Here is a 14,096-nt window from a genome sequence, read left to right as displayed (position 1 = left end):
TCCAGGTCAACACTTGGGACTGAAACTGACCAGTACTCCTTTCAAGGCTACCACTCCCCTCATAAGCTTGTTGGATAATGGTAGAGAAGGATGGGTGACTATACCACATAGGTTCAAACTTAAAGGGTCCAGATGAAGTATTGAAGGCATTGGGCCACAGGCTGATCAGCATAGGGCAATGGTCAGAATGTGTTTTAGGGAGGTGGATCATATTGCTAGAAGGATAAACCTGGATCCACCTCATCATTGGCAAAGCACCTATCTAGTTTTCTAGGATTAGTTAACTCCTATTCATGTACCTCATGTTAGTCCAAGTGTATTTACTTCCCTTAAAACCCAAGTTAATAAGTTTGCAATGGTTCAGGTAGTTCTAGAACATATTATCTCTTAGGGCAGAGATACAGTTTCCCCCCTATTTATCTCTGGCCCTAGGATTTCATTGAAGCCCCCCCACCAGCCAACTACCCATATAACCATCAGAAATGGTTCTAAGCTAGTCCCATAGAGTCCTTCTATTAGCATAAATGTTGTTGGCATAGATTGCAGTGATAAACCAAGAGGTGGAAGAGGGAGTTACCTTGGCCATTACATTGATGCCTTGGGTGGTGGTGGAAAATTCATCAATCCTCAAGATGTCATCTTTCCACATGATGTCAAGGCCTCCTGACAGGCCCACAATAGGGTTCTGAATTTGCCCTATGAAACCCACCTCCTAGATTAGGTGCTTGTGCTCAGTCATCCTGGTTTCCAGGAGTACCAATATGGCAGTTTGTGTAGTTTTACAATTTTAGCACAATATCTCCTAAATTCCCCACTATTAGCCCCTCTAGCATTCCAGATGATGAAATTCATTAGTAACCTAGGGTTGGTTTGTGACTTCCTTTTCAGGCATTTGGCTTTCCTTTTCACAGTTGAGCCCTCTTGGTTCTCCATTCTAAGAGAGGTATAGATGGTTACCTGGGCCATCACTGGTTTTAGGTTCAGAGCCGAGTCTCCTGAGTTTGGCTCTAAGGCTGATCATAGGCTTACTCCGCACATTACCATGCTTCTTGGGAATATTATGATAAGTATTTCTCCCCCAGGCCCTTTGAACTCTATTGTTTCCTCATGTTGTAGGAGCATAGATTTGGTTTTGGGCACTCCTAACCTTGCTATCATTCCCTCTAGTTTTGTGTTGGTCGCCTCTAGGTGTTTGTGGACACTTTCTAACCCTGTCACAGGTGATATAGTCATTGTCCTCGCTAGTTTCCATGGAGAGAAGGGGATGGGAATACCCCCCTTGGGAGACTAATGGGAAGAAATGGAGGGTGTGGCTTATATGCTACATAAGGAAGCTTAACCGGTTTGTTGTCATTGTTTGCTGACTCGGCGCAAACTGGGTTTGCATGAGTGTTACCAACCACAATTGGTGGCCATAGTTCAGCAGTGCATGGTTCAGGCTGGCTGTAACGAATTTGTCTCGGTAATGTGGGTTTTGAATGATTTCTCAGATGAGCACTGTACCTATTGTGAAGTTCAGGGGAAATAAAACACCCTATAGAGTAATCTCCAACCATGAGGTTAGGATGTGATTCGTGGGAAGTGGGGTAAATGATACCAGTATTGGGGATGGATCTTCTCCTTAGCTCTGCATGTTGTTTTTGTTTGTTGGATTGTTTGATTTTTCCTCCATTGTTAGTGTCTAGACTGGTAGTGGAGTTTTTCCCAACTGTTATACATCCTATTTCTTTTAAGAAAAGACCTTCGCCACTGGATTTCCATGCATGAAGATTTCTCATCATTTAAGATCTATGGGAGGCGACGACGTCAGTCAAATCATCTGAGCAGGAGTGATGATTGGAAATAGGGTGGGTTATGGTGTGAGAGGATGAGTGACAATATGTAATTAAATCTCTTTCCCCTTGCGCAGTATCAGTAATGTTAGTAGTGAGGTTAGACTTAGCCCCATTAGTAGGCCCCAGAAGTTGACTTATGTCAGAGTTGAAGGTATCAGATTTGGGATTTCATTTTGGGTATTATCCTTACCCGAAGTAGGTGCGTGTTTTCATCTTGGGCCGTGTGAGAGACAGGAGATAAGTGTATGGTAGGAGGGCACGTGTCTTACATGTGCTCATAATTTGGTACAGTCTGTAACTTGTGATTCTGACTTGGGTTGTGCGTTAGTGGCCTAGATATTTGTAACTTGAGCCCATATGGCTTAAGTTGCCTGTCCCGTTAGGGACTGGTCAGACGAGGCCTATATGGTTTCTGATAGGCCTGTCTTGTTTGTCCCAGTTTTTTTGCAACCCTAGCGCCGCCGTGCTCCACAACCCTACCGCCTCCCTTACCCTCCTCGATGCTACCAAGGACGAAAAACTTACTTGAATCGATGGCCTCTTCCCACTTTTTGGTCTTCCCTCTATTGCCTCTGGTCATCCATGATTTTTGGTTCCCTCCATTCTCCCTTGCCTTTTTGATCTCTGTCGAAATGCAACCACTTTCTTGTCCTCTTACCCGTGGTCACTGTGAGTCGACGTCTCCGCTCTCTCATTTGCCTCTGTTGACCTTTGGTTTTGGCATTTTTTGAGCAGATGACCCAACATCCTTTGCACAGAATGCCCTCCCCTTCATACTCAATTGGATGCTTATGCTCCCAAATTAGTACCATCGTCTAAAGGGGTACCTCTATGGGTACTTGGATGCAGATTCATGCGTATCTACCTCTTAAAGTGGAAGAGGTACACGTATCGACTTTCAGCAGTCTACCAACCCTTTTCCCAACCCTTTACAGGATCTCTTTATCGTAGAACTTTAATGGTAATTGGGGAAACCGGATCGAGATTGCAGTGGCATGTATTTTCGATTTTGCCGGTACGAAGTTTGGTTCCCAATTCCTGATGGAGAGGAAGTGTCCCATGATAAACCATGGGCCTCCGTGCAGGGTAATCTTCATGTTCTCTTCTTTTTCGAACTTCACCACAAAGAAATCCCAGCCTAGATCTATGAGTGTCATGTCTTCTCTGGGATTACATAGGTGCTTTATTTTTTATTTCAATATGTGGCGAGGTACCTTTTTTCCAAAAATCTTAACGATTATAGAGAATTGCCCAAGGGTGGTAGAGTCTGGTATTTAGTTCTTGGCTGAGAATGATAGGCCCAGTGGCATCATCAATGGTGATTTATTTGGTCATTGCCTCCGTTTGGTGGTACTGGGTGTGGTATACACTTGCTTTGTCAAGTTTTTTTCCGCTAGTATCTCCTTAAAGGTGTTCATTTTTTCTTTTTTAGTTGGTTCATATTTCGGCGATGTTGAACTAGTGTCTGGTGGGTCGGGGGGTTTTAGTGCTGGTGGCGGTATTTGATCTTGTGAGAGGGGTGAGGATGGGGCCATCTTAGGGTAAAGGGAATAATTGTAGAGAGAGAATTTTCTTCTGTTGCGTCTACATTGTGGTGGATGTGCGATAATTTAGATTATTCTTTGGGCGCTCGAATCTATATTTGAGCCCTCATAAGGCCCCAAATCCACAATTGGCCCAACTCCATAGTTGACCACTCTGATTTCAGATTCTTACAGTGTTTGTATCATTTCCCAATGTGCTCTCTATATATTCTCTCCAATATTTCTCTTTTTTGAATATATCGAATAGATTATTACGACTTGGTGATTGATTTCATAGGTTCTAAGTTAATTGTTTATGAATCTTTAATGTTTATATACAATAACAAATAGTGTGCACGCATATCTTACCCCTACCTTAGGAGGTACAGATGTTGTTTTCGATAGACCTTCGATTCAATCTTTAATATTTATATAAGAGTATTAAATTGTCTAAATTCTAAATAAAAGCTGAAGGTGTATCAAATATCACTGGATCGGCCTCATATTGTTAGCTCAACTTTTGCCTCTTTGGTAGGCATTAGGCACTAGACAAAAATGATTAGCGCACACAGTGACAAAAGCCGGAATAAATGCTCTCTTGTGTCAAAGGAATTCAACTATTGATATGTATATACATAAAAAGATCTTTCATTTATATCCAAATATATAATTTTCTGATGGGGATTCAGTTGGATCGTCGATAAACGTGGCTCATATTCTGAACTCAATCTTTGCCTTTTTGGTTGGGGGCGTCCCAACAAAAATGGTTGGGATGCACGTTAAAATTTCCCAATTATTAGTTTTTTTTTATTCTATTAAATAGGTTTTATATATACTAATGAAATTTGTTTTTCCTTCTCAAATGTACTTTACTTCATCAAAAACTTTTTTACTAAAATTCATTTTAATAATAAAGAAATGTGAAACAACAATTAACCAACACAAGATTTGGTAAAAAAAATTAAGCTAGGAAGAGTAACATTCTTGTGATTTACGTAATTGGTTTGCTTAGTTATGGTTATCAATTATATCGTATTAAATTCATTTTTCCAGTTTTGGTTTTATTTATTTATTTATTTATTTATTTATTTATTTATTTATTTATTTATTTATTTATTTATGTTTTGTTAAAAAAACCAACTTAGACAAGTGCACGATCTCATGTTGGTGCTAAAATACTTTCCTTTTGTAGGTTACAGTAAGGTCGATTTCGTTTATAAACTTCAATAAAAAGAAGTAATAGACTAAACCAAACAAAATCATAAGATATAGATATTCTATCGTTTTGGGACCAAAAGAATTAGTCAATTTTGGAAATCATCTCTCGGAAAATGTGCAAATTTGTATTAAATGATACTATGTCATTTTCGCAATGCCTAGTAGGTCAATTAATCCCCACCTGTTCCCCCTTCGAAGTTTATTTTAAATACCTATATGTCTCATTACTCTAGATCCTTTCAGAATTTTTAATTATCCCTTCAATTTATAAATTCTAGATTGACACTTTTGGAAATATTATGCAGCACATTACTCCCCTCTCTCTCTCTCCTTTCGTCTCACTCTTTACCTGTAGGCTGGTGCGGATCTATGTGTAAGAGACGGGGTGATACGCCGCCCGCAAACTTTAAGCGAGATTATATAATAGTATGTATACATGCATGTATATATAGAAGAAATGTTTACAAATAATATAAGTGACACCCCTAGTACCAAAATGGTTCAAGGTGTCACTAGCAAGACACTATCATTTCCACCCTAATGGCATGAGATCGATGAGGTTTACTTCTTTGTTTCTTCTTTCTCTTTCCTTAATTGCTCTTTTTTGTTTATTACTAGTTCAAGTTGTTATTTTCTTTGATTTTATTAGTTTATTTTGAAATTTCTTCTCCTTTTTTCCTTTAAACATTAAACATAATTTCACAAATATATCTTTTCCTTGTCAAGAAAAATCTCCATTATTGTGCTTTTCCAACTCCTCCATGATTAATGAATAGATGATAAAAAATTAATTCAGGAGTACAACTCCGGAAAATCTATTTCTTGAAACCAAAAAAAAAAATAGAAATTCTTGAATAAGTTACTATTCTAATCAAGGATGAAAGTTTATTTTGTTGTCAAATTGCTCTAAAGTAGGACAATTATATATCATATTGAGTAAGTTAATTTTCATAAAAATAGTAAATTGAATAATATTCATAAACTTACTTCTGTTATAATGTTTAGAGTGCTTATTAATCAGTATAGTTTTTGCCTTGAGTATCTAAATATAAATTGATAACAAGCCTTTTTTCTTGTACAAAATACATAATTCAGTTGAATCTTATGCTTTTTTTTCCAAGATATCATAACTATTATATATTTTTCTGCTCGATCGATTTATCTATATTAACCTCAAAGACGAATAACCTGAACCAAAATTCAAATAAATCAAACTGATTAAATATCTTATACCCTATTTAAACAATGTAAATTGTAACATGGCTATGTTCATGTTGGAGTGATGTGTGTATACATTAGTTAGTATAGGGGTCAATTTATACAATTAGAAGTTAGAGGTATACATTAGTTATTTAGCATAGTATTAACAGATTAGTTGCTAGTTAGTTTTAAATATATGTACAAAGCTCCTATTTTCAGTTAATGAGAATGAACGACATCTCTTCTTTCAAAGAATTTTTCAATGGCTGAAATCTGACATGGTATCAGAATGGAGAAGATCGATCCACAAAGTTCTCGTTCAATTCATTAGGTAAAGCTGATTTTTACAGAGAGATTTTGATTAAGTCACAATTTCTCCTCTTATTATTTGTTAGCTTAATTGTTGCCTCGAATTGATCGTCAATGGTGACGGAGAAGATTAATCATACACATCCATTGTTTATTCAATCTTTGGACATACCGGCCTTGGTGTTAGTTTCAATTCAGCTCACAGGCTCTGAAAATTATGGACTGTGGAGCAGATCGATGAAGCTAGCTCTAAAGGCTAAGCGAAAATTAGGGTTCATCATAGGAGATTGCAAAAAGGAGATGTTAGAGGATGATCTCCATGAAGAACATGAGACCTGCAAGGCAATAGTGCATTCTTGGATCATGAACTCGGTTTCAAAGGATCTTGTCAATGGAATCATTTACGCGTTTGATGTGCATGTTGTATGGGAAGACCTTAAAGAGCGATTTGATAAAGTGAATCGAGTGAGGATTTTCCAAATACACAGAGCAATTTCAAGGTTATCATAAGGAACTGACTCTGTTGATGTTTATTTTACTAAGCTGAAAGAGCTTTGGGCAGAGTACGATGTGTTAGTACCTTCACAAGGTTGTGGCTGTGAAAGGGCAGAGGAACACACTATACATCTGCATCAACAATGATTAATGCAGTTCCTAAATGAGCTGAATGACATATATGATCAAGCAGGCAGGCAGATTCTGATAAAGACTAATAAACCAACTCTTAATCAGGCACATGCACTGAATTCTCAAGATGAAAGTCAACAAGCCATGGGAAATCTTTTAGTAACAGAAAAGCTGGATCCTTTGGCTATGCAAGCAGGAAGAGGGAAAGGCTATTGTGGAAAAAAAATAGTTTTATAGTGTGAGCATTGTAAAATAAAAGGACACACTAAGGAGAATTGCTTCAAAATTATTGGGTATCCAGATGATTTCAAAGTGAGGAGATGATATCAACCAAGAGGAAGCCCTATGACAGCCAATAATGTAGAAGGGCCACCACCAATAGGGAACTTGCAAAGCAGGGGTGGTGACTACTTCTTCACTGAAGCCCAATATCAACAGATTATGAGCTTACTTAACAAAGAGGAAATCAGTAATGTCATAGTGCAGACACAACTAACATGGCAGGTACAATTTGTTCACTTTCTATAGATATGCATTCAGATGAGTGGATTATTGATTCGAGAGCTACACACCACATAGCTTCTACCTTGAACCTCTTAAGTAATATTCAAAGTATTGCCAAACATAAAAGGGATTCAGTAAAACTGCCTAATGGAACTAGTATTGATATTACTCATTGGTAATTCACAGATATCAGCTGACAACATAGTGAAAAATGTTCTTCATATACCAGATTTCAAGTTTAACTTGATGTCAGTGTCAAAGTTAACAAGAGATATATTGTGTGCTGCCATTTTCTTGCCTGAATTGTGTATCTTTCAGGACCTCTACAATGATAAGGTGAGAGGGACTGGTAAGGAAAGTGAAGGGTTGTACTTGCTAAAAGGAGAAGGAGTAAAACAAATAGTAGTAGCAGTTAGAAATGAAGGTAGAGCAGGAGATTCAAGATGGTTATGGAACATGAGGTTGAGACATGCTTCAACACCAGTCTTGCAGCACATTCCAATTTTGAAGAATAAAGTAGACCTTAGCTTACATAATAAATGTTCTGTATGCCCTATGGCAAAGCAATCTAGGCTTGCTTTTCTTAATAGTGAACAGAAGTGAACTAGAGCATTTCAACTTGTATATATATGGATGTTTGGAGGCCATATAGAATGTCAACTCATTATGGGAAATATTACTTTCTTACTGTTGTAAATAACTACTCAAGGGCAACTTAGATATTTCTAATGTAATTGAAGAGTGAGATCATTGTATTTTTAAAACAGTTTATGTGCATGGTTAAGAATCAGTTTGATACCTCTGTTAAAGTGATTAGAACAGACAATGGAACTGAATTCTTTAACAACCAATGGAACACCATTCTTCAAGATCAGGGAGTAATTCATCAGAGTAGTTGTGCCTACACTTCACAATAAAATAGAGTTGTAGAGAGAAATCATAGACATATATTAGATACTGCAAGGGAATTAAAGTTTCAAGAAAATTTACCAAAAAGATTTTGGGGTGAGTGTGTGCAGATTGTTGTTTACATCATAAATAGGTTACCTTCTAAAGTATTGAGTGGCAAAACCCATATGAACTGTTGCACAAAAAAAAACCATCACTTGCTCATTGAAGAGTTTTTGGTTGCTTGTGCTATGCTACAAACTTAGTGAAGGAGGATAAATTTGCACCTAGGGCCAAGAAAGCAGTCCGTTTAGGATACTGTTCGACACAAAAGGGATATAGGCTACTTGATTTGGAAACTAACTATTTATTTATCAGCAAAGATGTCATCTTTAGAGAATCTATTTTTTTCTTCAAAAAATCACAGCTGCAGATCAATCCAGACACAGTGATGCAGAACTAAGAGGATTTTCTATGTCTACAGTAGGCTAACAGACCTATTGGAGAAGCCAACAACTCTGAAGAACATGCAACTGAAATGCACGTAGAGCGTGCATTTGAGAATCCAGTAGACCAACTTGCAAATAGTGAAAGGGAAGAAGAAACTCTAGAACAGCTGGAAGGGGAGCTGGTAACCTCAGTACTTGAAAGCTTAGCTAAGGAATCAACAATCTCTGCTGAAGAGAATATGGTTGTTCCTACCTTGCAAGGAGTTCCAACATTTGATGGACCCTCTACTGCAGACATTAGGTAGTCCACTAGAGCCAAACAACCACCTATATGGATGCAAGATTATGTTACAATGAAGCCAGATTCCTCATAGTGTGCCTATTCTCTTTCCCACTACTTATATTATGATAATATGATTCAAAAGTACAGAGATTACTTGCATGCTTTTTTAGTGATGAAGGAGCCACATTCATTAAAAAAATAGTAAAAGACAAGAGGTAGATAAAGGCAATGCAACAAGTAGTATAGGCTTTGGAGGATAACAGGACTTAGGAGGTAGTTACTTTACCTGCTGGGAAATTTACAAATGGTTCTAAGTGGGTGTATAAGATCAATTATAAGTCAAATGAAGAAGTAGAAAGATTCAAGGAAAGTCTTGTAGCAAAGGGATACAATCAATAAGAACATTTGGATTATCATGAGACATTCTCCTCAGTTGCCAAAATGGTGACTGTGAGTGTAAGGCCCGTGAAATTTCTTCTCAAAAACCCGAGTCTTGTGGTTCCAAGTTAGGATCATTTGTTAGAAATTCATTAAATTCAATCTCACCGCGGTTCGGACCTTTTGGATTGATCTGTGCGTTAGAAAGTTAAGAAATTAAGTTTTCCAGAAAATGTGCGATTCTGCGGTCGCATAATAGGTATGCAGACCGCATAGTCGCCGTAGAACCAATCAGTGTGTTGGTCAATTTGAGGTTAACTATGCGGCCAATTATGCGATCGCATAATCAATATGCGGGCTGCATAGTCATCGCATAGTTCCCTCGAAATTTTTGTGAAGGAAGTTCTGCGGTGCATTATGCGACCGCAGAACGAGTATGCGGACCGCATTTCCGTCGCATACCTGGGCAGTGTGTCCAAGTTTTGGGACCATTTTTGCGGTCCATTTTGCGGGCCGCATGTCAGATATGCGATCGCAGATCTGAGTTAGGGCTCCTATTTTCTAATTTTAAAACCCGACCTCATCCCATTAAAAACACCCTGTCTGACCTTCTCTATGTTATTTTTACTAAAGATAGAGTGAGAAAAGAAGTTCTAGAGATAGAGGGAGTGACCTTCATCTAATCCCCACCCAACTCTCACCCCAAAATCTTGAAGATTGTCAAGAGAGTTCCTAGGTCTTCACCCTAAAAAGGTAAGAACTTGTTCCATAATCTGTAATTTTGAACTTTCTATTTAAAATAAGTGATTAACAATCAAGTTCTTGGGAAAAAATGGCTAATAATCTTGCATGCATAAGGTATAATAGGGTATGGGGAGGATGAGAACTAAGGAGACAACAATTGAAGTATAACATTGATGAAATCTCTTTCAAAAAGGGATCTAAGATCACCATGCTCACTTGGTGCTTGATAGTATACCTGAACGAGCTAAAATCTTAACCATATCACTAATTCTTGGTTCGATTTGTAAGTCTTATACTATAGATTGAAGTGCTAAGAGTCCCGAAATTTTGTAAGAATTAAGGAAAGTTTTATTGAGGTATGTATAGCTACAACCCCATTTTTTAGAAATTGAGCTTTATCGGTGGTTGTGTGAATATGGTAAGATTAAAATTAAATTGTTGTATTGATTGTTATTTCACTTGAACTAGTGTTGCAACCTTATATGCGTGGAAAGTGTGTCTCAATATATCAATATGTCATTCTTAATAACTCGAAAAGGGGCAAGGATTATGAATCATGAATTGAAATGCTTTGACCTTAAATTGAAATTGAAGCTGCATATGTTGTGCCATCTATGTGAAGTCTCCTCTATGCCTAAAATTTTAATTGCTCTTGTGTGCACTTATTATCCTAAATTACAAATTCAACATTGAAATTGGTAATGATGTGAAATATGGCCTAGTGCCAAATATATGACGTGATAGTTGTGGCCCCAAGTGCCTATGGAATGATATATGTGAAACAAAGATTGAATTGAGATGATTGATGGAAAGGGAAACGCCTTGGCAAGGTGGCCTAGCCGATCGGGTCGAGATCGGACGCCATGCCACACACATGGTGGTAATATGTTGATATTGAACCCCGAATAAAAAGGGAAGTGAGATTGTGATTGAAGTGTATGTCTCAAATGAGGCAACCTAGCCGATCGGGTCGAGATCGGGCTCCGCTCAAGCTAGCGGTGGTATAGCGAACAAGGATGAACAGTATGAAATGTCCCAAACTAAAGGTTATGGAAACATAATGTGAAAAATTGCATGATTCTTCTACATTGATAATGTTGTGATTGTTTAAAGTTATTGAGTTATAATTGTGATTTCTTTATGTTTGGTATGAAAGTTCTTTCTAACTAGATGGTATCTAGTTATACATACTAGTACTATTCCATGGTACTAACGTCCCTTTTGCCGGGGGTGCTATATTTTTAAATGAATGTAGGTGGCTCCATTGCAGATAGTGTCGATCGCGCGTAGCGGAGTACCTTCTTCTCGAAGTCTTGGTGAGCCCCTTTCTCCTTCAAGGGGTTATATTGCACATCTTTTGTTGTAGACTTCTACTTTTGACGTATAGCGGAGGCCTTATTGCCGGTATTGTCATACTGGTCTTTTACGTCCTTAGAAGCTCCGTAGACATATGTGTGAGTTATGTACGGGCATTGGATGGGTCTACGAACTATGATGTAATTCTAATTCTCACTTTTCTGTATTTTTATGGAATCTTGGAACTTATCGACGATTTAATGTTGTGATTTAAAATGAACTAACATTGCAGAATACACTATCTTTCCTCGCCTAAATAAATTAATGAAAGCATGGATTCCTTATTCGTATCGACTTGGGTAGGAAGTGTTTGATAAGGCTTGCTCAGTTGGGTTTACTCGATTGAGTGCCGGTCACACCTCCCGAGGTTGGGGCATGACAGTGAGGTCTGTCATAGCTATTGCAGCTTCTAGAGATTGGAAACTTCATCAAATGGATGTGTTTAACACATTTCTTCAAGGAGATCTGCATGAAGAAGTATACATGGATTTGCCACAGGGGTTTCAAAAGTAGGGGGGACAAAGATATGCAAATTACTAAAGTCCTTATATGGACTTAAGCAAGCTTCAAGGTAGTGGAACCTGAAGCTCATAGAAGCACTATTAAGTGCAGGTTTTCACCAAAGTGCTTTTGATTACTCCATGTTCACAAAGAGATTTGGAAATAACATTATCATAATTCTTATATGTATTGATGACCTACTCATTACGGGTAGCAGCAGTACCATGATTGATGAGGCCAAGAAAGTTATGCATCGGCAATTCAAAGTTAAAGATCTAGGTGAATTGAGATACTTCCTAGAAATAGAACTTTTGAGATCACAACGGGGCATTCTATTAAATCAAAAAATATATACTTTGGAGTTGAAAATTGAGTTAGGATTGAGTGGAGGAAAGCATGCAGTTACACCATTGGAGATCAATCAAAAACTAACTTTAGTGCAGTTGTTGATACCCAATTTTTTTCTGTATATTTTTACATGCAAATACTTTCAAAATAGCATATGTATGCATATATAAGTGTGTCCAAATATTTTAGTATTTTTCCTAATTTTTTTAAAGATTTTTAAATTAATTTATTGCCCTATTTTAGCAGTACAAAAACCAATAATTATTCCTCAAATTATTATTTTGGTGATCAACTTATTTTATTCACATATTTATACCAAAATATAGCTAATGTAATTTTTACACATTTTTACAAATTCATTTAGTATTTTTAAAGCTGAATTGCATATAATTGCAATTTTAGCCTATTGTAAGATTTAATTGCATTTATAATTACAAAATTGATTCCAGTATTTTTAATTTAATATTTATATGTTGTTAATTAATTTAGTACCTTAATTTATTTTCAGAAATTATTTACTATTTTTTATAAAATGAAAAGGGTAAAAGTGGCTATTTAAATACTAGCCCTTTTTCATTTTAATTGTAGCCCAAATCACCCCCCCCCCAATTGAACCCAATTGCAATTTCAAATTACCCGACCCTTGGCCCATTTAATTCAACCCGCCCGACTCCCCTTTTGATCCAGGTCGTTGATCATTTTGATCAACGGCCACAATTCCCCCTTTCCCTTTTTAATTCACAAACACCCCAACCCTAAAATCATTTTCATTCACCCGCTGCCTCTGATACCCCTCTCCTCTCTCAAACTCTATCGAACCTTCCCTAACCCTAGCTGCCTCTCACCATCTTCCACCTCGAAACCCACCGGAAACCATGGCTTCCCAAGCTGTGAGGGCCCTATACTCACCTTCCCTTGCTCTTACACACCTGATACCTGAAGATTTAAGACCAGGCCTCGAAGGTTTGCACCCAAACCTCTGTCGATTCAAGGTTCCAGAGTCATCGCCGGCCTTGCTCCGGCGTACCATGGTGTTTTGAGCCCGATTCTGATCTCTGAGACTCAAATCGGTGACCTTTCAAAGCCTTTCTCATTTCTTGGGTTCTTCTGAAACCCTAACCCTTCGAGGTTTTCTCCGATTCCTTTAGATCTGTTGTGTATCAACTTTCCTTAAGGTCTTAAACGTTTTCCTGACTTTTCTTTCAAAAACTACTTTCAAAATCTTTCTTTTTCGATCTAGGGTTTTCTAAAAGTATTTAAGTGTTTTCTAACTTTCTTTTTTCTTTTATGTGTATTTGCTTCTACTGGGTTCTTGTATTTTCTTCTACCGTGTTCTTACGTGCTTCTGCTGCTGTATTTTCCTATACTGTGTTCTCGCATGCTTCTCTACTATATATTTTCTCTACTGTGTTCTGACATATTTCTCCTACAATATTTTCTTACTAAGTTCTTAAGTTTCCTTATTAAGTTCCTTTTACTGAGCTCTGTTTAAAGTTTCTTCTAAAATTTCTTAGCATGCTTCTTCTATTGTTCTTATTAGTCTTTTCTATTATGTTTCGTATTAGCGTCTTCTACTCTATTTTTCTTTGAATTCTGCTACTGTGTTATGCGTGATACTTGCTATCATTGTTTTCTCATGAGTTTCTGCTGCTGAATAAAACATGCAAGAGGTTTCATAGAACTGAAACCTCTGAGCCTGTTTCGATTACTTGCTTTCTCATCTCTGTACTTGATTCAAGGTGGAAACCCTAGAATTCGGGGGTTCTGCCAAGTTTGATTATGTGATTTAATTGAACTAGAGTTTTTATTTCAGAACCCCTAACTCTTTCAGACCAACTTCAAGTCTTTGAACCGAGTTTGAACATCCGTGTTTGCATATGATTCTGTCTTTTGGCTAAATTCTTCTAAAACTCTTTCTTCACTGGATTTTTCT

The 14,096-nt window shown here is 37.4% G+C and overlaps 1 protein-coding gene across 1 annotated transcript; it reads left to right on the top strand.

Annotated features, from left to right (window-relative positions):
* Positions 1-6,199: 6,199 nt before the first annotated feature.
* LOC142180889 (uncharacterized) lies at positions 6,200-6,949 on the top strand. Its single transcript, XM_075252994.1, has 2 exons — positions 6,200-6,541; positions 6,737-6,949. The coding sequence occupies exons 1-2, from the start codon at positions 6,200-6,202 to the stop codon at positions 6,947-6,949; spliced, it is 555 nt and encodes a 184-aa protein (XP_075109095.1).
* The last annotated feature ends 7,147 nt before the right edge of the window (positions 6,950-14,096 follow it).

Source organism: Nicotiana tabacum, chromosome 5 (assembly GCF_000715075.1).
Source record: "Nicotiana tabacum cultivar K326 chromosome 5, ASM71507v2, whole genome shotgun sequence".
Taxonomy (NCBI): domain Eukaryota; kingdom Viridiplantae; phylum Streptophyta; class Magnoliopsida; order Solanales; family Solanaceae; genus Nicotiana; species Nicotiana tabacum.
Note: the sequence above shows the minus strand (reverse complement) of the source record. Positions and strands in the feature narration are given on the sequence as shown.

Excerpts from the sequence above, each read along its gene's own strand:
- LOC142180889 (XM_075252994.1), top strand. The coding sequence starts at position 6,200 with ATGGTGACGGAGAAGATTAATCATACACATCCATTGTTTATTCAATCT. Across the intron at positions 6,542-6,736 it reads TTAAAGAGCGATTTGATAAA|TTCCTAAATGAGCTGAATGA; the intron begins GTGAATCGAGTG and ends TGATTAATGCAG.